The sequence below is a fragment of the Octodon degus genome, unplaced genomic scaffold, assembly GCF_000260255.1.
Source record: "Octodon degus isolate 3935 unplaced genomic scaffold, OctDeg1.0 scaffold00010, whole genome shotgun sequence".
In the NCBI taxonomy this organism is placed as follows: Eukaryota; Metazoa; Chordata; class Mammalia; order Rodentia; family Octodontidae; genus Octodon; species Octodon degus.
The window spans coordinates 2,137,328-2,154,814 of NW_004524586.1; the positions used below are offsets into that span (position 1 = coordinate 2,137,328).

The following is a 17,487-nucleotide window of genomic DNA, read 5'->3' on the forward strand; positions in this document are numbered from 1 at the left end:
GCTCAGTCCGCCCTGGGGGCAGGGCTGGCATAGCATGTGGTGCCAGGGATCAAACCGTGGTCTCTGCCCTTGCCTAAGCAGGGGCTTTAGAAGGCTGAACTATCTCGCTGGCCCATCCCTTTATTTTTAGCATCTGATTTACCCAGAAGGTTTGTGCTGGCAACAAGACTCAGTATCCGTACAGCCTGGTCTATTATTTATTGGATGGGACTGGCCAGGGCCTCCCACCTAAGACATGTTATCTAAACACGTGAACCTCAGCCATCCTTTTTTCCTTCACACCTCTCCCACCTGCCAAGCCCTGAAATCTGCTTGACTCAGTTTCAGCCCTGCTGCTAAGTTCTCTGTCTTTCATTAGCAAGGCCCATACCCAAGTTCTTGGGGTAAGAGAACAGTAAGAAAGTTGAAATGTAAAGCCCAAAACAGCCTTTTGAAGAGAAGTGAAATTGGGACAGGACCTTCTCGCTAATGAATAGTTGAGAGATCCCAGCAGCTACCAGGTCTCCTGATAAGGGACCAGAGGTGAGGAGTCAGAACTTAAGTCTACTCTGTTCTCTGTGCACCTCCGGGATTCCGCCCCTCCATAGCCCCACACAGCCAGAGGACGCTAGACCTGGACAGGCCCAGTCCGCCCAACTCTTCACTCCGTAGTATACCCTATCCACTGAATCACAACACAGCTCACATTTTTAAATCCAACTATTTATTAATAACATAAATATAACAACTTTCATCTCTCTTTTATATGCTGGTACCTAGAAATGTTAACAGAGAAAAGTATGTTTCGCCTTCCAGAGTCTCAGTCTTTTCTTCGGGAGCACACATCGGCTCTTTTCACTGACTGTCTGGAATTTCCTCTACACTGGTGGTCTGTGACCCTGGACATAGTGCTCAGGTATGGCCGTGTCCTGATCGTTGGATGCTTCTGCATTTTCATTTTTTTTTTCATAGCACAAAACTGGTGAAAATGAATAACGTTTTGCTAGAGCCAGTGGTGAACTGCTATTGGCATTTTCCTTGTATCTCTGTAGAAAAATCTTCCCTTTGCCTAAAAAATTCTTCCTAGGAGCAGGAGAACACTTGAAGTATTGCGAACCCCTCCACTGTCTCACTCTGATCTATCCCAGCACACATGCTGTCTCATCAGCGTTGGATTATTTTGTGAAACTCTGCAGCATCTGCTACAATTGCCGAAGCATGGATCCCCAGCGGAGCGAAGTTCTTCCATAGTGGCCCAGTCTGATGCGGGAGACACTGAACTCCGTGGCCTTCTGGGCCACACTACACCTTAGCAGTTACTCAACTAGGTTCCTCCGTGAACCAAGTCTAGGCCCACTGACTGGGGCTGACGGCCCTTGAAGAGGGTCAAGTGGATAGCACCAAAACAGTACAGAACTCAGACAGAAGCTACCTGGTCCTTGCTTTTTCCCTCCTGTACTTAATATTCTTCCTCTGCAGCTCCAGATGGCTTCCTCTCTGCATGTTGCTCTCTCCTGGAAAGATCTTATTATCATTGTCTGTACAGCCCCAGACCTTCGTCCTGTATTTACTGTGTTCACTCACACCTGTGTCCACATAGTTCAGAGCAGGGCTGGCAAAATGAGGGGCCCAGTAGGCCATGCATATTTACGGGGAAAGAATTAATGGGCATTTGAATGAATGAAACAAGGAGATATACTGGACCGCCCACAGAAGTACCAGTTTCCTACCTGACACTATGGCACATGGATGCAAAAGAGAGAAAGAGCAAATTCTACAGTTGAGGAGCTCTGAGATGACCCAGTGATCTCTATGGAGCAAAGGGCATGAGTCCAAAGGCTCATGACTTTTATTGGCATGAATCAAGGAGGCGGGTGGGGGTCATGGCAGAGTGCTAGGGAAGAGAAACTTTGCAGGTTTTGGCTATGAAAAGAAACAAACAGCAATTTTGCACCAGGCACTGAATTCACAGTTCTACCCAAAGTGAGGTTCGCATCACTCTGTCATTGTGAAGGGTTTTGTCCTGATGACTTCCCCAACATCCATGTGGACAGTGATGTGACGGAAAATGGCTTGGATGCAAATAATCACTGAACTGGGAACTGAAGCCAGACTGTAACACACGGTCTTGTACTGACACACTGGTTGTACTGACACACTGGTTGTACTGACACACTGGTTGCATTTCACAGTCACCAATTCCACATTTCTCTGAGAAAATGGGGGTTAGACTCGTGGATCTCTGAAATCCCTTCTGCCCTTAATTATTTGTGACCTTCCATTCTACAAAAAGAAAGGTCCAGGCAAGAGCTCAGCAGATGAACAGAGACATCCATCTCTCAAGAAATTAAATGTTTGAGTTAAAGAAAGCCACTGACTATAATTTGTGCAAAATAAGGAAGTGCAGTTTCGTTTAAAGAGCTATGTGTCTCAGTCAGTAAAACAACTTATTTTCTTTGTCTTGGATCAAGGGTCACCAAGCCTTGGAATCATTCAAGTTCTAAAAACTACGAAGCCAGACTTTTCTGACCTCTACTTTAATTGACTTGTGCTGTAATTATTAACTAATTTATTTTGCAAGTTATTGATTAGACTGAATCATTGCATCATGGCATGCAACCAGGAAACGTTGGTGTGCGGGGTTGTCATGACCATCTGGCTTGGAGGACAGGCTACAAGATGCAGGGGATGTGGTTCTAGCTGTGGGGCACCACCTGCAGGCTCTATGTCCCCAGCCACGGCGCTGAATCTGCAGCTCTAAAAGTGGGAACTGTTTTACTTTAGGCAAAGGAAGATGAAAAACTCTAAAGAGGTACAATGAGTATGAAAGTTCTCTGTGAATTTTCAAGAGTCTCTGGGAACGTGATTGACGACACACTGTGTATTTGAAGTCTTGACAATAACCTCATTTTTTCCTTACTGCACTTTGAAATAACTATAGTAACCCAGCATTATTGACAATAGCCAGGCTGTGGAAATGACTTGATGGCCATGAGCAGATCAATGGCTAAATAAACTGTAATATACATGTGTACAATATAATATTATCCAGTCTCTGAAAGGAGAGATACCATCTGTGACAGCAAGGAGGCAGCTGGAAGACATCAGCCTAGATTAAGCAGACTAGACATGGGGAAGTACCAGGGCTGATCAAAATGTATACTGAACATTGGAAAAAAGATAGCAAAGGACACATCGCTGTTAATTCCCTTCAAAATCTTCCTTCTTTCTTCAAATACATTTGTCCCATAATTCTTTCTCCTTAACCAAAGCAGTTCTACAAGGCTTCTTTTATGAGTATTTTTAAAAAAACTATTTGTTGATACAGGGTGTTGCTACACAGTGCAGACTCGTAGTGATCCTCCTGTCTCAGCTTCCCCAGTGCTAGAGTTACAGGCACGAGTCACCCCACCAAGTTAGAGTGGCCAGCGTGGTTTTGCCTGTGTTCCAAGACCCGCACAGCATGGCGGTACTAGGTATCAAACCCGGGTCCTTGCGCTTGCTAGGCAGGCACTTAGACCGCTGAGCTGTCTCCCCCATACCTTTATGAGTATTTTAAGAGATGTGATCAAAATGCACATCTGTGCATTTTGCACGCTGCTTCCTGCCGCTATCCAACACAGAGGCAGGCTAGGAAAACATTCAGGAGTCCTTATTTGCCTTATTCACTGCATGGAGCCTTGTGTCACTTCCAGCTCTTCCCCAAAGTCCAAATGACCACAAAGGTAAACTTCTGAATCGATTCAGGTCCTCAAGGCTGCTACGCCAGCACCCCTAGAGACACCCACGAAGGAGGACTTGCAGAACTGCTTCCGAGGATGACAAAACAGCGCGATGGGAGTGTCTGAAGTGAGGGAGAGTAGCTTGACTGAGAGTGAGGGCGATGTGTTTTCCTGTAATTGAAACAATTGAAACACTAACTTATCAATCGCAGTTTATAATGTATGATCTCCTTGTGCTTAATCAGGAAAAAAGTGAAATAGTAGAAGCAGAGAGTAGAATGGTCATTACTGGAGTGCAGAGGAGGAAATGGACAAGTGCATGAGCGGTACAATTTGCAGTTGGGACGGAGGAATAATTCTAGAGATCCAAAGCACAGCATGAGGATTAGAATTCATATTTTATTGTATATAGGATATTTTCTAAGGTAGATTTCAGATGCTCTTACTCCAAAAGAGAAGGTTGCTATGTAAGGTGATTGGAGATGTACCTTAGAATGTAGTAATCATTTTGTTATATATGACAAAACATCATGGTATTTATTTATGTATTTATTTATTTATTTATTTGGTACAGGGTCTTTCTACTCAGCTTGAACTTGTAGTTATCTTCCTGTCTCAGCCTCGCCAGCTCTGGGATTACAGGTGTGCGCCACAACCCCCAGTTTCTGTGGCAGGCTCGGCAGCACGGCATACAGTACTAGGGACTGAACCTAGGTGCTTGCGCTTGCCAGGCAGACACTTAGACTGCTGAACTAACTCCCCAGCCCCCCAATATCCATATATTTCAACAGTTTTATTACCCTATTTTATCCAGGAACATCTCTCCCACTACAATTCTGAAAAATGTTTCCATTCGCTCTGGGGCAGAAGTCCACGGTTCCTAAGTTTAACATTACCAAGGAGAGGGAGGGGGAAAGAGACACATCTATGAGTAAGCAGGATAGTTTGGACAACTGTACGGTGCATTTCTGCCAGCTATGGAAAAGAGCAGCTAATGCTTAATTTATTTGGTCTCCTTTTTTTTTTCTTAATTTCTTTCTTTTGTTTTTCTTCTTCTAATTTTACATGCATATATCTGATAATATGAATAGCTGGTTGGAAGTCAACACAATGAGCTACAACAAATACTGTGAAATTCATATGACTCTGTTAAGTGCAATTCTGTACCACTTGTAATTTTTGTTTTAATACGATTTTGTGCTTTTCAAAAATAATAAAAAAGCCAGAAAGTCAATCAAATGGGGGGGAAATCAATCAGAAGCCAGCAAAGCAGACGAATTTGTTCACGTTTCCCCTTGGTTACTGTTCCGGGTCCTGGCGCTGTTTGTCACGGTTCCTGTTCCCGTCCTCTCGGAAGCTCAGGCCCCCTTTCTGCCTGTGCTTTCTGCTTGTACTTCATTCCTGCGCTCCTGAGGCGACCCGCAGAGCGGCGGGGTACCGCCGGCCCGGGACCGAGCTCGGCGCGGCCGCTGGACCCGCTCCGCACAGCGCGCAGCCCCGCGCCAGCCGCGTCCGCCGGGACGGCCCCGCGCACGCCCGCCGAGCGCCTGCCGCGCAGCAGCGGAAGTCGGTGGGAGACCGCAGCGTGGGAGGACCGCGGCCGGCCGGACGAAAGCTCCCGGGAAAGGGCGGGGAGGACAGATTCGCCGAGCGGAGGCCGCGCTCGCTCCGGCGGAGCCCCGCGGGGAGGGACCGCGCAGGGAGGACGGGGTCGGGGACACACTGCTTCTCCTCTCTTCTCTAGGGAGCGTGAGGCGCAGTGGCGGTGCGACTGCTTTGGGGTTTTGTTTCACTTTGCTGACTTTTCTTTTTCTTGGCGGAACCGGGGATTGAACTCAGATCACTACGTTTGCCAGCCAAGCGCTTATCCTACTGCGCCTTCTCCGCGGCCCTTTGCTAACTTTTCTTCAGGCCGCTGTGCTGAAGCCTCCTGCGGCGGCGGGCGAGCTAGCCGGCCGGCTGAGCGCGGGCGCAGGCGAGCGCAGGGCCAGGGTGTGATCCTCGGCCCCACACCCGCGCGGCCCGCCGTCTGGTCACCAGTCGGTGAATCGCAGTTGAACGTTCCGGTCTTTTGCACGAGTCTCCAGGGCGGGGCAGTGGAAGGAGAGCCCGAGGCGAGCACACCTGATTTTTATGTTTTTCAGTGGGCCGAAGTTCACTGAAAGTGTGTTGAGCTGATTGGTCACTTGGATATCAAAGAGCTACGTGCGGAATTAGCAGGAGGTGACATAAAAGCTCTGGATTGCAAGCTCAGGGCAGCTTCAGAAAGGGAAGGCGGGATGGACGCCGTGGTGATCCTGGTGCTCGGTGTCTCCTGTCTGCTTCTCCTCTCACTCTGGAGACAGAGCTCGGGGAGAGGCAAGCTTCCCCCCGGCCCCGCTCCTCTCCCACTCGTTGGAAACATCCTGCAGATAGACGTCAGAGACATCAGCAAGTCCTTCGCCAGTGTAAGTAGGCTTTAAGCTCCTCCTCTAATGGCTTGCAGAGGGCAGGTAATTAGCTTCTTCCTTTTAATAAAACATATTACTAGCGGGGAAATTATTAAACTATGTTATTGCAACTCAAATATCCCCTGTGATTATTTTTGGTGTGTTATTGTCAGAAAGAGCAGAATTGTGTGTGTGTGTGTGTTTTTCCTAGGAGACTAATATTTAAATTATAGAGTCAAAATAGTAAAGTGCTGTTAGCCTTCATTTCAGTCACCTTTTGCCCTAAAATAAATGGCAGTAGAAGTGTTTGAATTAGAGGTTATTAACGCACCAGGTCATTAACTCTACCTGTGGCGTGTCCGTTTACATTAGCCACGGGAGCTAAACTTCTTCCCAGAAGCGAATTAGGTTTGATGTCAAGGAAGTTCCTGTGGGTTTACCACAAACGTGTGAATGAAAGAAAGAATTACAAGGGCCAGTCGATGGTGCTAGAGGTCATTTGCCGGACACAGAGTTCCTGTCTGTGACGTACCAGCATACAGCAAGGAGGAAACGGTCCTGTAGGATGATGCTACCGCTGCTGTCGGCTTTTTGAAAGAGTTAACCAACAGATCTCTCATTCAGGGAAATTTTTTAAAATGAGCTAATTTGAGCTCAAATTTGAGTCTTCTATTTTTTTTTAATTTTTTTTTAAAATTTTATTTATTTGTGTGTGTGTGTGTGTGTGTGTGTGACCAGCTCAGCCCACCAGGGGGCAGGGCTGGCTGGCATGTGGTGCTGGAGGATTGAACTGCGGTCCCTTTGCTTTGCTAAGCTTGTTCTTAAGTAGGTGCTTTAGACCACTGAGCCATCTCACCAGCCCGAGTCTTCTATTTATTTATTTATTTTTTTTTTCTCAATGTTTTATTGACAAAGAGATAGCAATGAGACAGTTTCAAATCAAATCGGAAGGACAGTTTCAACAAATAATACACTGCATATATTCTTCTTAGTGGTTAATTGCTGTACAAGATGCGGACTTGTGATCCTATTCACAAACACCATTAGAACAAATCATTCTATTCATTAAGAGAATGCAACTATATATCTATCCCAACCTCTTTGAATACACAGATACAAAATGGACATTCATCGGTATACCCCATTATTTCTAAGTTACATTATTGAATATTATAGGTGTGTAAACTCAGCAAAATATTCTAAAAGAGTCCAGTAGCCTATAATAGCATTGGGTCTTATATTTAACTGGCAATGTCAGAAATTATTGACCTGAGTAAGTCTTCTATTTATTACTATGAAATACTGAAATGAATTTAAAATTCACTGACCCTCACTCTCTTGTAAAACAGAGTAAATATTCCAAGTTGTTCATTAGTTGTGGAAGTCTGCGCAGCCATGTTCCCGACCATTTTGAGGAGACAGGAATCCTTTATGTGGCAGCGATGACAGTCTCTGTCTTATTTGTTTTTGCACACCAGAAAAAATTGGATTTGTGTTTGATAGACTAAACAATACTAGCAATATGATGACAACATTGGGGTTAGGTCTTTTTTTTTTCTTTTTTTTATTTTTTTGCGGTACCGGGGGTTGAACTCAGAGCCCTGCGCTTGCCAGGCAAGCGCCTGTTCTGCTGAGCTATCTCCCTGGCCCTGAAGACCACATTGGAATGAATTGCCCAAAGGCAAAGGCCGAATGCTGACGTCCCTCCCTCGCTGTCCTTGCCGCTGTTGCTTCCCACCGCAGCTCTCCAAGGTCTACGGCCCCGTGTTCACCCTGTACTTGGGCATGAAGCCATCCGTGGTGCTGCACGGATACGAAGCTGTGAAGGAAGCCCTGATTGACTTCGGGGAGGACTTTGCTGGCAGAGGCAGCTTCGCAGTATCTGAAAGAGTTAATAAAGGCTTGGGTACGTTGTCCTCTGCGCCGCCCGTGGGCCGGCGCCTGCGTGTGCACGTGCACGCGAGCGTGTGTGTGTGTGTGTGTGTGTGTGTGCGCGTGCGCGCGCGCGAAGGGCAGGGGTTGGGGCATGAGTCCGGAGGAGACCGCGGGCCGTTCTCGGCCACCCTCGTGGCTTCCGCCGCTCAGCTTCTCCTCCTTGCTAGCGCTTCTTTCCAGTTTCTGTTTCCGCTTCTGCCAGGGATCCTTTTTAGCAATGGAAACACATGGAAGGAGATGCGACGCTTTTCCATCATGACCCTGCGGAATTTTGGGATGGGGAAGAGGAGCGTCGAGGACCGCGTTCAGGAGGAAGCGCGCTGCCTGGTGGAGGAGCTGAGAAAAACCAACGGTGGGTGACTGCTCTCTACCTCGGACGTCAGCCTCCTTCTTCTTGGCGCCGTTTCAGACGTCTCAGAGGCAGCCAGGTGTTTCATTAAGGGTGCCGGCTCGCGGTCCTCGCGTGCCGCAGGGTGGTGTGTGCCAGGGGGCAGGGGAACTTCTGGGCACCCCGGTTGTTTTGTGTACAATAACAGGCACAGTCGGTATGGGGTAAGAGGCCATTTCATGCTATTCTGTGGCCAGCCTTGCTGTTCCAAATCATTATGCCACAAAACAGAAGATTTGGATCTCATTTTTCAAATAGTTAAAGCATAATGCGCCCCCTTCCCCTGCAGTGTAACTGTGGGCTATTGTGGACATTTCAGGGAGGACTGCTTGGCAGGCGGGCACATTGTGGCGATCCCTTGTGGCGCAGGAGACAACTGACACGTGCTTTTTCAGCAGTGCTGCTGTTTGTGCTGTGGGCCTCGGCCTGCCGCGTTTGCAGGATTCTGTCAAGGTCCGAGCTGACAATTTTTACCAGTAATGGCATGCGTCTGTGATCTTTAGTTCCCTGCAGGCGCCTTTCATATCTCCTCATCAGCTATGCAGAAACTGTCAGCTGGAGTAATTTAATGTCACTATTTTATGGTATTTTTATATGTATGAACATATCTATCTATCTATCTATATAGGGTCTACAAGGTGTTCAGGGGTCTCACTACTAGATCAGACTTGTAGTGATACGCCTGCTTACAGCCTCCCAAGAACTGGGATTACTAGCCGTGCATTACGCCCAGTCTCAGTTGCCATCTCGGTGCACCCTGGGGGCGGGATGGCATGGCACACATGGGTATGGAACCCCCGGCCCCTGCGCCTGCTTTAATCCGCTGAATTATTTGGCGGGCCCTTGTATTAACATAATTTAAGATGCATTACAAACTATAAAAGAACTATAAAAGAACCAAGTTACAACATGATTTATTGATCTAAATTCCACCCATCGTTAACTTTTTACTGCATCATTCCTAATTGTGGCCTGACTGTTTTTTACTTTTCCCTATATTAGCCTGTCTTTATTTGTGTATTAATCGTGTTTTTCATTTCCTATATCTTCTAATGCTTTGGCATCATTCCTAGAGAGCACGGATCTTTCCTTCTGTATGCCTTTGATGTACAAATCAACCTACCTTAGTTCGCAACCCTGGCCAACTTCTTTTTCAAACTCTCGCATACCCAGTATTCTTGTTCAAGTCACTCCAGGGCTGGTCATAGGATGCCCTCTCCCCAGGGCCCAGAGGCCCCAGGAATAACTCAAGCCGTCCAATCCGAAGCTTACTCTGCATGCCCACCCTGTCTCGTTCATTCCTTTCCATGCGAATTGCGGTAAAGGCCCGGCTGGCTTCCCGTCCGGACCGCAGCCACACTTCCGGGTGTGCTGCCCACTTCACTGCAGTGTGGCAGGTCCCCGTCCTGGCGAATGAGTAGCGATCCCATTTTCAAGCGGCTGTCCCTTCAAAGGCAGCCTGATTTGTTGATCTCATCGTATCTGAGTAAAAGTGTTTGGATGAATTTGAGAGCAATTGGAATTCGGGTTAGACGTTTTATGAGAATTAATTACTCCTGACCATCAGTTCTACTTATCTGTTTGCCATAAGTCTGATTTTTCAGCTCGGGTTATGTATTATGCTGATATTTAATTATGTGTCCTGGGGCTGGTGAGATGGCTCAGTGGTCTAAGGCACCTACTTAGAACAAGCTTAGCAAAGCACAGAGACCCCGTTCAATCCCCCTGGACCACATGCCAGCCAGCCCGCCCCCTGGTGGGCTGAGCTGGCCACACATACACACACATAAATAAATAAAAAATTAAAAAAAAAAAAAAGAAAGAAAAAAAAATTATTTGTCCTAAATGAAGTAAAAGGGAAGATGAAGAGCCAGATTTTCACTGGGAATCTCTCTCTGGCTCTCTCTCTCTCTCATAAACACATACACTTCAAATTAATATTTCCAAAGTGTTCCATATCTTCTAGGCTGAAATAGTTTTTTTTCTGAACATTTACTGTCCTGGTATGTTTCAGCTAAAAAACAGCCTGACGTAAGAGCAGTCAAGTGTGACAGGGGTGTCTGTTACTGAATTCCTTACCATTTCTGCAAATATTTTTAAAAATTGACACATGATAACTATATAAATACCTACAATTGACACACACCTATATAGTTTGCAACAATTAAATCAGAGTAATTAGCATTCCCATCTTTCTAAAATATTTATCAATTTTTATATTAATCCATGTTAGTAATTTTGAACGGAGATGCTCATTTTGGGGAATTGGTACCTGCGTATAAGTTATCTGCTTAGATAAATAGGGCTGATGGTCAGGGGTGAATAATTACCACAGAGCTTCTCGGTCATTTCAGTCCCTTTACCCACCTCTCCCTTTCCTTCCACTTGACCTTATCCCTCCCTGACTCCAGCAGCTTACATCCTGGTTTTCTTTTCTTTTTTTTTTTTTTTTCTGGAACCCGGGACTGAACTCAGGCCCTTGTGCTTGCCAGGGAAGTGCTTGTTCCACTGAGCCATTTCCTTGGCCCTTGGTTTTCTACTCTCTCTCCTTTGTTTCATACATTCACTTATTTACATTTTAGGTTTCTCATATAAAACAAGACATACAATGTATAACAGTACATAACCTTCTGAGTCCAGCTTATTCCATTTCACTTCAGGTCTCCAGGTCCACCCATTTTCCTGCCAATGAGATGACTTCCTTCTCCTTTATGATTTAATACCCCATTTATCTATGGCACATCTCCTTTATCTGTTTGTTGGTTGACAGGCATCTAGGCTGTCTCTAGAGTGTAGCTGTTTGAATTGTGCTGTTATAAACAGGTGTACACACGAAACACTATAATATGTTGTCTTTTTTTTTTTGAAGTATACCTGGGAATGGTATAGCTGCATCAAATGATATTTCTGTTTTTAGATTCTTTTTTTTTTAATTTATGTATTTGGTACAGTTTCACTATGCAGCTCGGATTCATAGTGATCCTTCTGTTTTCAGCCTCCCGAGTGCTGGGATTATAGGCATGTGCCACCATGCCCTGTCTCAGTGACACTCAAGGGTCACAGCACATTCAAGGGTGGGGCTGGTGTGGCATGTGGTACCAGGGATCGAACCCTGGTCATTGCTCTTCCATCGAGCTATCTCGTTGATTTTCTACTTGTGTGGGTTTTTTTTTTTTGTTGTTGTTGTTTTGTTTTTGTTTTTGGGTGGAACCAGGGATTGAACTCAGGTCCTTGCGCTTGCCAGGGAAGTGCTTATTTCACTGAGCCATCTCCCTGGCCAAAATTACTACTTGTGTTTTTGTTTGTTTGTTTGTTTGTTTGTTGTTGTTGTTGTTGTTTTTCGTTGGCTTTCCATACTGACCAAAGAGGCTGAACTATTTTACAACCCTTCCAACTTTATATATTTAAATTTTCCCTCTGTATTTTAGCCAGCATATATTCTTTTTCTGTATTCTTCATGATAGCTCTGGTGACTGGGGTGAGACGGAGCCATATTAGAGTTTTGATTTGCATTCTTTTAATGCCTAAAGATGTTGAACATTTTTTCATATATTTATCAACCATTTATACTACTTTTTATTTATTTTTTGTCTTTTTTAAAAATTTTGATCAGGGCCTTGCTAAGCAGTTCAGGCTGGCCTTGAGCTCACTTTGTAGCCCAGGCTGGCCTTGAACTCCCAGCAATCCTCTTGCCTCAGCATCCTGAGTGCTGGGATTACAGGCTGCATCCCCACGTCCAGCTATGCTACTTCTTTTGAGAGGTATCTATTCAGTTCATTTGTCCATTTACTGAATGAATTTCCTGTTTTTTTTTGCATTTTACTTTTTTTTTTCAAATCAAATTGAGAGGACACTTTCAATAATTAGCACATTGTATACTTTCTTCCTAGTGGTTATTTGCTGTACAAGATGCGGACATGATATCCTATTTACAAACACTATTAGAACAAATCCCTCTATTCATTAAGAGAATGTAACTGTATATCTATTCTAACCATTCTGAATACACAGATACAAAATGGACATTCATGGGCCTGGGGAGATGGCTCAGTAGAATAAGCGCTTCCCTGGCAAGTGCAAGGGCCTGAGTTCAATCCCTAGTTCCACAAAAAAAAAAAAAAAAAAAAAAAAAAAAAGAGAAAAAGGACCTTCATCTGTATCCCCTTTATTGTTTAGTACTGTCATTTGAATATTATAGTTGTGTGAACTCAGCAAACTATTCTCAAAGAGTCCAGTAGTCCATAGTAGTATTGGGTCTTCCGCTTCACTGGCAATGTCAGAAATTGTTGACCTGAGTCCCCTATAGCTCAGCATAACACCATGGCTTTACTTCTCTCTTTATGTATATTTAAATATTATTTAAAAGCAGTAATACATTATTCATTTTTCTTACATGAGTTGAACTATTGTTGTACACGATAAGACTGATACTTATCCTCCGGGGAGGAAAATGCATGCGATCTTCTGGGAATTATCATTTCCTCTGCAGTTCTTCTGCTTCCTAGAAATGTATGTATGATTAAAAAGAACCTGTTTTAAATTCTAAATTTGCATGTAGAATTAAAATGTTATCATATACAATCTTGTAAATGATTATTTACAGTCCTATTAAATAGCAGTCCTATTAAAATTGAGCTTATAGTATAAAATAAATAAACCGAGGGCTGGCCAAATAGCTCAGCGGATTAAAGCTCCTGCGAGCAGGGGCAGGGACCAGAGGTTCAATCCCCAGGCCTGCTGTGCTGGCCCTGCCACAGGGTGCACTGAGACAGGAACTGAGCCTGGGCGTGGAGGTGCCACCTGTAATCCCAGCTCTTGGAAGGCTGCAAACAGGCGGATCACTAAGAGTCCGATCCAGTAGTGAGACCCTGAACACCCTGTAGACCCCTCCCCAAAGTACAAAAAAATAAAGGAATAAATAAATAAATGAATGAAATGAAGGTCTCTTTAGTCATTTCAGGCTGCCATACATAAGAAATTTCATACATTTTTATGAATTTAAAGTAGGGTCTACAGAGTACACAGGATCTCACCACATAAACTGGGCTCGTAGTGATCCTCCTTTTTTAAAATTTTTATTTATTTATTTATTTGTGTGTGTGTGTGTGTGTGTGTGTGTGTGGCCAGCTCAGCCCACCAGGGGGCGGGGCCAGCTGGCATGTGGTGCTGGGGGATTGAACCGCGGTCTCTGTGCTTTAGCTTAGCTTGTTCTAGGTAGATGCTTTAGACCACTGAGCCATCTCACCAGCCCTCTCTCTATTGTCTAATTGCTCTGGATAATGTTTCCAGAACTATATTGAATAAGAGTTGTGACAGTGGACATCCTTGTCTTATTTCTGATTTTTAAGTGCATTTGTTCTGGGTGGGCGTTGGGTTTCCTCCATATGTTTCTACATTTGATTCTTTACTGCAGATGCTATTAATTGAGGGATTTCTTTTTTCATTTCCAATCTGCGTTCCTCTATACCTTTCTGCAGTTGTTTCTTTATTTCAGAAGCTATTGATTCATTGATTTCAGCTGTGTGATTCCCAATTTGTTCTGTGTTAGTGTCCTCTGCACTTGTTATGGGTGGGCTTGTGGACTGAGATTTCATTTTGCTCCTTCTCGTCGTTTTGTGTAGCACTGCCTTCTGACCTTTGTTGTAGAGCTTTGGTGCAGTTACAACCTTAGCACCTACTGAAGTTCAGGTGCAGAGCTACAAAGTTTGGATTTATCCTGCTGTGCCTGGCTTGGGTCTGGCTGCTGTGCTCAGCTCCTTCCTGCTGCCACCCTTGGGAGTGAACCTGTTGTGCCCCTCTGGCAAGATGTTCTGCTCCTGGACTAGCTGGATATTTCTGTCCCCTACTCTCTCCGCAGGGACTACAGCTGCAGAGTTTTACCCCAGGCTTGTATGCCAGGTCTGAGCTGAGTCTGGAGGGGACAAAGTGGCGTAGGGGGGAGAGGAAGCTCTCCCACACACTCACTGGGCCTGGGCTAGGACTGGATCTGGGGGTCCCCAGAACGTGGCAGAAATTCTCACTCAGTGGGTGGGGTGGGGGGTGTGCGGAGTGGTGGTGGGGACCCCAAGGAGGTGGAAGAGGACCTTACCCATGCTGCCCCTGGGTTTGGACCAGCAGGTCCCAGTGGCACAGTGTAGCTGGAAGTTCTCCCATACCACTGTCGAGTTTTACTTTTTGTGAGTTCTTTATATATTCTGGATATTAATTGTTTATTGGAATAATGCTTAGCAAAGTTCTTTCCTCCTTCTGTACTTTGTTGCCTCAATCTGTTGTTTCTCATGCAGTGCAGATGATTTCTAATCTGGTATAATCCCATTTATAGTTCTTGGTATTCTTTCTTGTACTAATGGTGAGGAACTAAAAAAGATTAGGAAATATGTTTTCTCAACGTAAAAGACTTCCTCCCTTCCCATGGCTATTGTTCTTTGTTCTAATGCAGATAGAAGGGACTTGTGTCCCTGTGAGTAAAGTTTTATTACCTCCTGTGCCCATAACGTCTTGCTGTGTCCAAGCATGGCCACCAAAGCACAAAATGGTCACAGTTGATGGTTACATACAATAATCCCGAGCTCCACCAGAGGGCGGGCTTTGTCCAAGTGCTGTAAAGTGAGCTCTGAGCAGCTTAGATGGACCCTGTTTCCCCGGAGCGGAGATGGTTCTTGTCCTTTCTGTATTGAAACCAAGAAGCGGCAGACTCCATTTAGCAGTTCAATGTTTCGTTTGCCCTGTCTGTGATTTAAATCTTAAAAAAATATTTCTCATTCTTTTTTTCTGCACATGAATCTATCTTACTACTACTTTTGCTCCCTTTTTTTTTCTCTTCACATCACATGGATGTCCTTTCTGTTTTGTTTTTTTTTTTCCCCTGTATTTTAGGGAAGGGTCTACAGGGTGTTCAGGGTCTCACTACTAGATCGGACTCATTGAGATCCGCCTGTTTACAGCCTCCCAAGAGCTGGGATTACAGGCATGCGCCACCACGCCCAGATTGACACCCCCCCCCCCCACCTGCAGGTACTTTAATCCCCTGAGCTGTTTGGCTGGACCTTGGATGTCTTTTCTGTTTGTTCCATCAAACCCCCGTGTTTCTCGTCCCCTTCTCTCCTTCGTCCCCCTCTTTGCTTGTTCTGCATGCAGTACCTTTAACTATTCATTGAATCTAAAAGGCTTCCAAATCGCTAGTTTTTTTTTCTTCCTTCCTATATCAATACTTAACTTTAAACAAGCTTTCAGAGATATGTGATTCTGTTCTGGTAGCTTGAATTATTAGGTACTTTTAAAAGTGATTTCTAGCTGGGCGTGGTGGCTCATGCCTGTAAACCCAGCACTCTGGAGGCTGAGGCAGGAGGATTTCTATGAGTTTGGGGTCAGCCTAGCCTGAAGTACAGAGCAAGACCCTGTCTCAGAAAGACAGAAAAAAAAAAAAAAAAGAAAAAAGAAAAGAAAAAGAAAAAGAAAAAAAGCGTTTGTTTGGTATTGGGGATCACATGCAGGACCTGTGCTTGCCAGGCAGGCACTTCTGCTGCTGACCTATCTCTCCGGCCCCTAAAGTGCATTTAAAAGTGATTTCTTTACATATTTATTCTTTGCTTTCCAAAATAATAGCTATCTTATGTCAAAATCTTATATAAAAAAAGAAAATGATGTTAACAGAATATTCAGATAGCTATTATTAAATAAGCTAAGACTGATTTATTCAGGGGTCTAAGGAGAAATGATGTGTTCTTTTTGTGTATTAAGTTTTTTGTTTTTTAATGTATTTAGTACAGGGACTACAGGGTCTCACTACACAGATCAGACTCGTAGTGATCCTCCTGTTTCTAGCCTTCTAAGTGCTGGGATTACAGGTGTGAGCCACCATTCCCAGTCCCAGTCCCAGTCTCAGTGTGCCCTGGGGGCAGGGCTGGCACGGCACGCCGGGGATCAAAGCCTGGCCGCTGTGCTCTGTCTAAGCAGGGGCTTTAATCCTCTGAGCCATGTTGCCGGCCCAGAGTATTCTGAAGTTTTTGTTGACAGAGAATTTCTTTGGTTGGATATGGCCTTAGAGTTTCAAAAATTACTTTTACTTGTTATTAAAGCAAATGTGTTCTGTATGTTTTAATGGTGTACGCAATTGTGCCCATTTCTTAGGTGAACCCTGTGATCCCACCTTTCTTCTGGGCTGCGCTCCCTGCAATGTGATCTGCTCCATTATTTTCCGGAAACGTTTTGATTATAAAGATGAGGATTTCCTTAACTTGATGGAAAAATTCAATGAGAACCTCAGGCTTTTGAGCTTGCCATGGATGCAGGTAGGGCTGGGAGCCCCCTTCTTACCAAGCCCTTCAGACCCTTTCAGCTGAGTTCACGGTTCTCTGAGCAATGAAGCAGGTGTTCGAAATCTAGACGTTGTGGATGACATAATATGGTAATTTTGAAAATTAGATTCCCGCTGTCATTAATGTTCTTCCATGTTTTGATTTACATTCCCTTTCATAGTAATATAAATAGTGTATGTTTTGTAGGTTTTAAGTGTTTTATAAAGTATATTTGTGAAATTGGTATTTTGCATCCCATGTAAGCTCAGGAGTCTCTTTTCCTTTAGTTTATGTTATCTAGTTTGGGCAGAATTTTCTTGAATGTGAGGGACCAAAGGAGGAGGGAGAAAGGGTGAAGGAGGGGGAGAGAAAAGGCAGAAGGAAGAGAGGAAAGCAAGAGAAAGGAGGCAAAAGTAAAGGGAGGGTGGAGCGGGAGAAGCTTCCTCCAGCTGTACGGGGCCAGGCACCCACCCTGTGTCACAGCCTTTCCTTGTTAAGCAGAGATGAGAAGAGAGCCGGTGTGAAAGCTTGGGGTCTCCCGGGCTCCTCTCTTAGCCCTTGTCTTGCCCTGGGGAGTCCCTAGCTTTTTAAATACATGTAACACATGTAAGTGCTTCTTCTTTTTTTATTTATTTATTTTTTGTTTTTGCGGAACCAGGGATTGAACTCAGGACCTTGCACTTGCCAGAGAAGCACTTATTCCACTGAGCCATCTCCCTGGCCCCTTTCTTCTTCTT

General features: G+C 44.8%; 1 protein-coding gene across 1 annotated transcript in view; it reads left to right on the top strand.

The window, feature by feature from the left end:
* Positions 1 to 5,059: 5,059 nt before the first annotated feature.
* The window catches only part of LOC101564514 (cytochrome P450 2C18-like), a 51,551-nt gene continuing 39,123 nt past the window's right edge, over positions 5,060 to 17,487 (top strand). Inside the window, exons 1-5 of the mRNA XM_004625490.2 lie at positions 5,060 to 5,271; positions 5,846 to 6,148; positions 7,874 to 8,036; positions 8,268 to 8,417; positions 16,584 to 16,744. Of these exons, the coding sequence (XP_004625547.1) occupies positions 5,981 to 6,148; positions 7,874 to 8,036; positions 8,268 to 8,417; positions 16,584 to 16,744 (642 nt within the window). The 5' untranslated portion in view covers positions 5,060 to 5,271; positions 5,846 to 5,980. The remainder of the gene's footprint in view (positions 5,272 to 5,845; positions 6,149 to 7,873; positions 8,037 to 8,267; positions 8,418 to 16,583; positions 16,745 to 17,487) is intronic.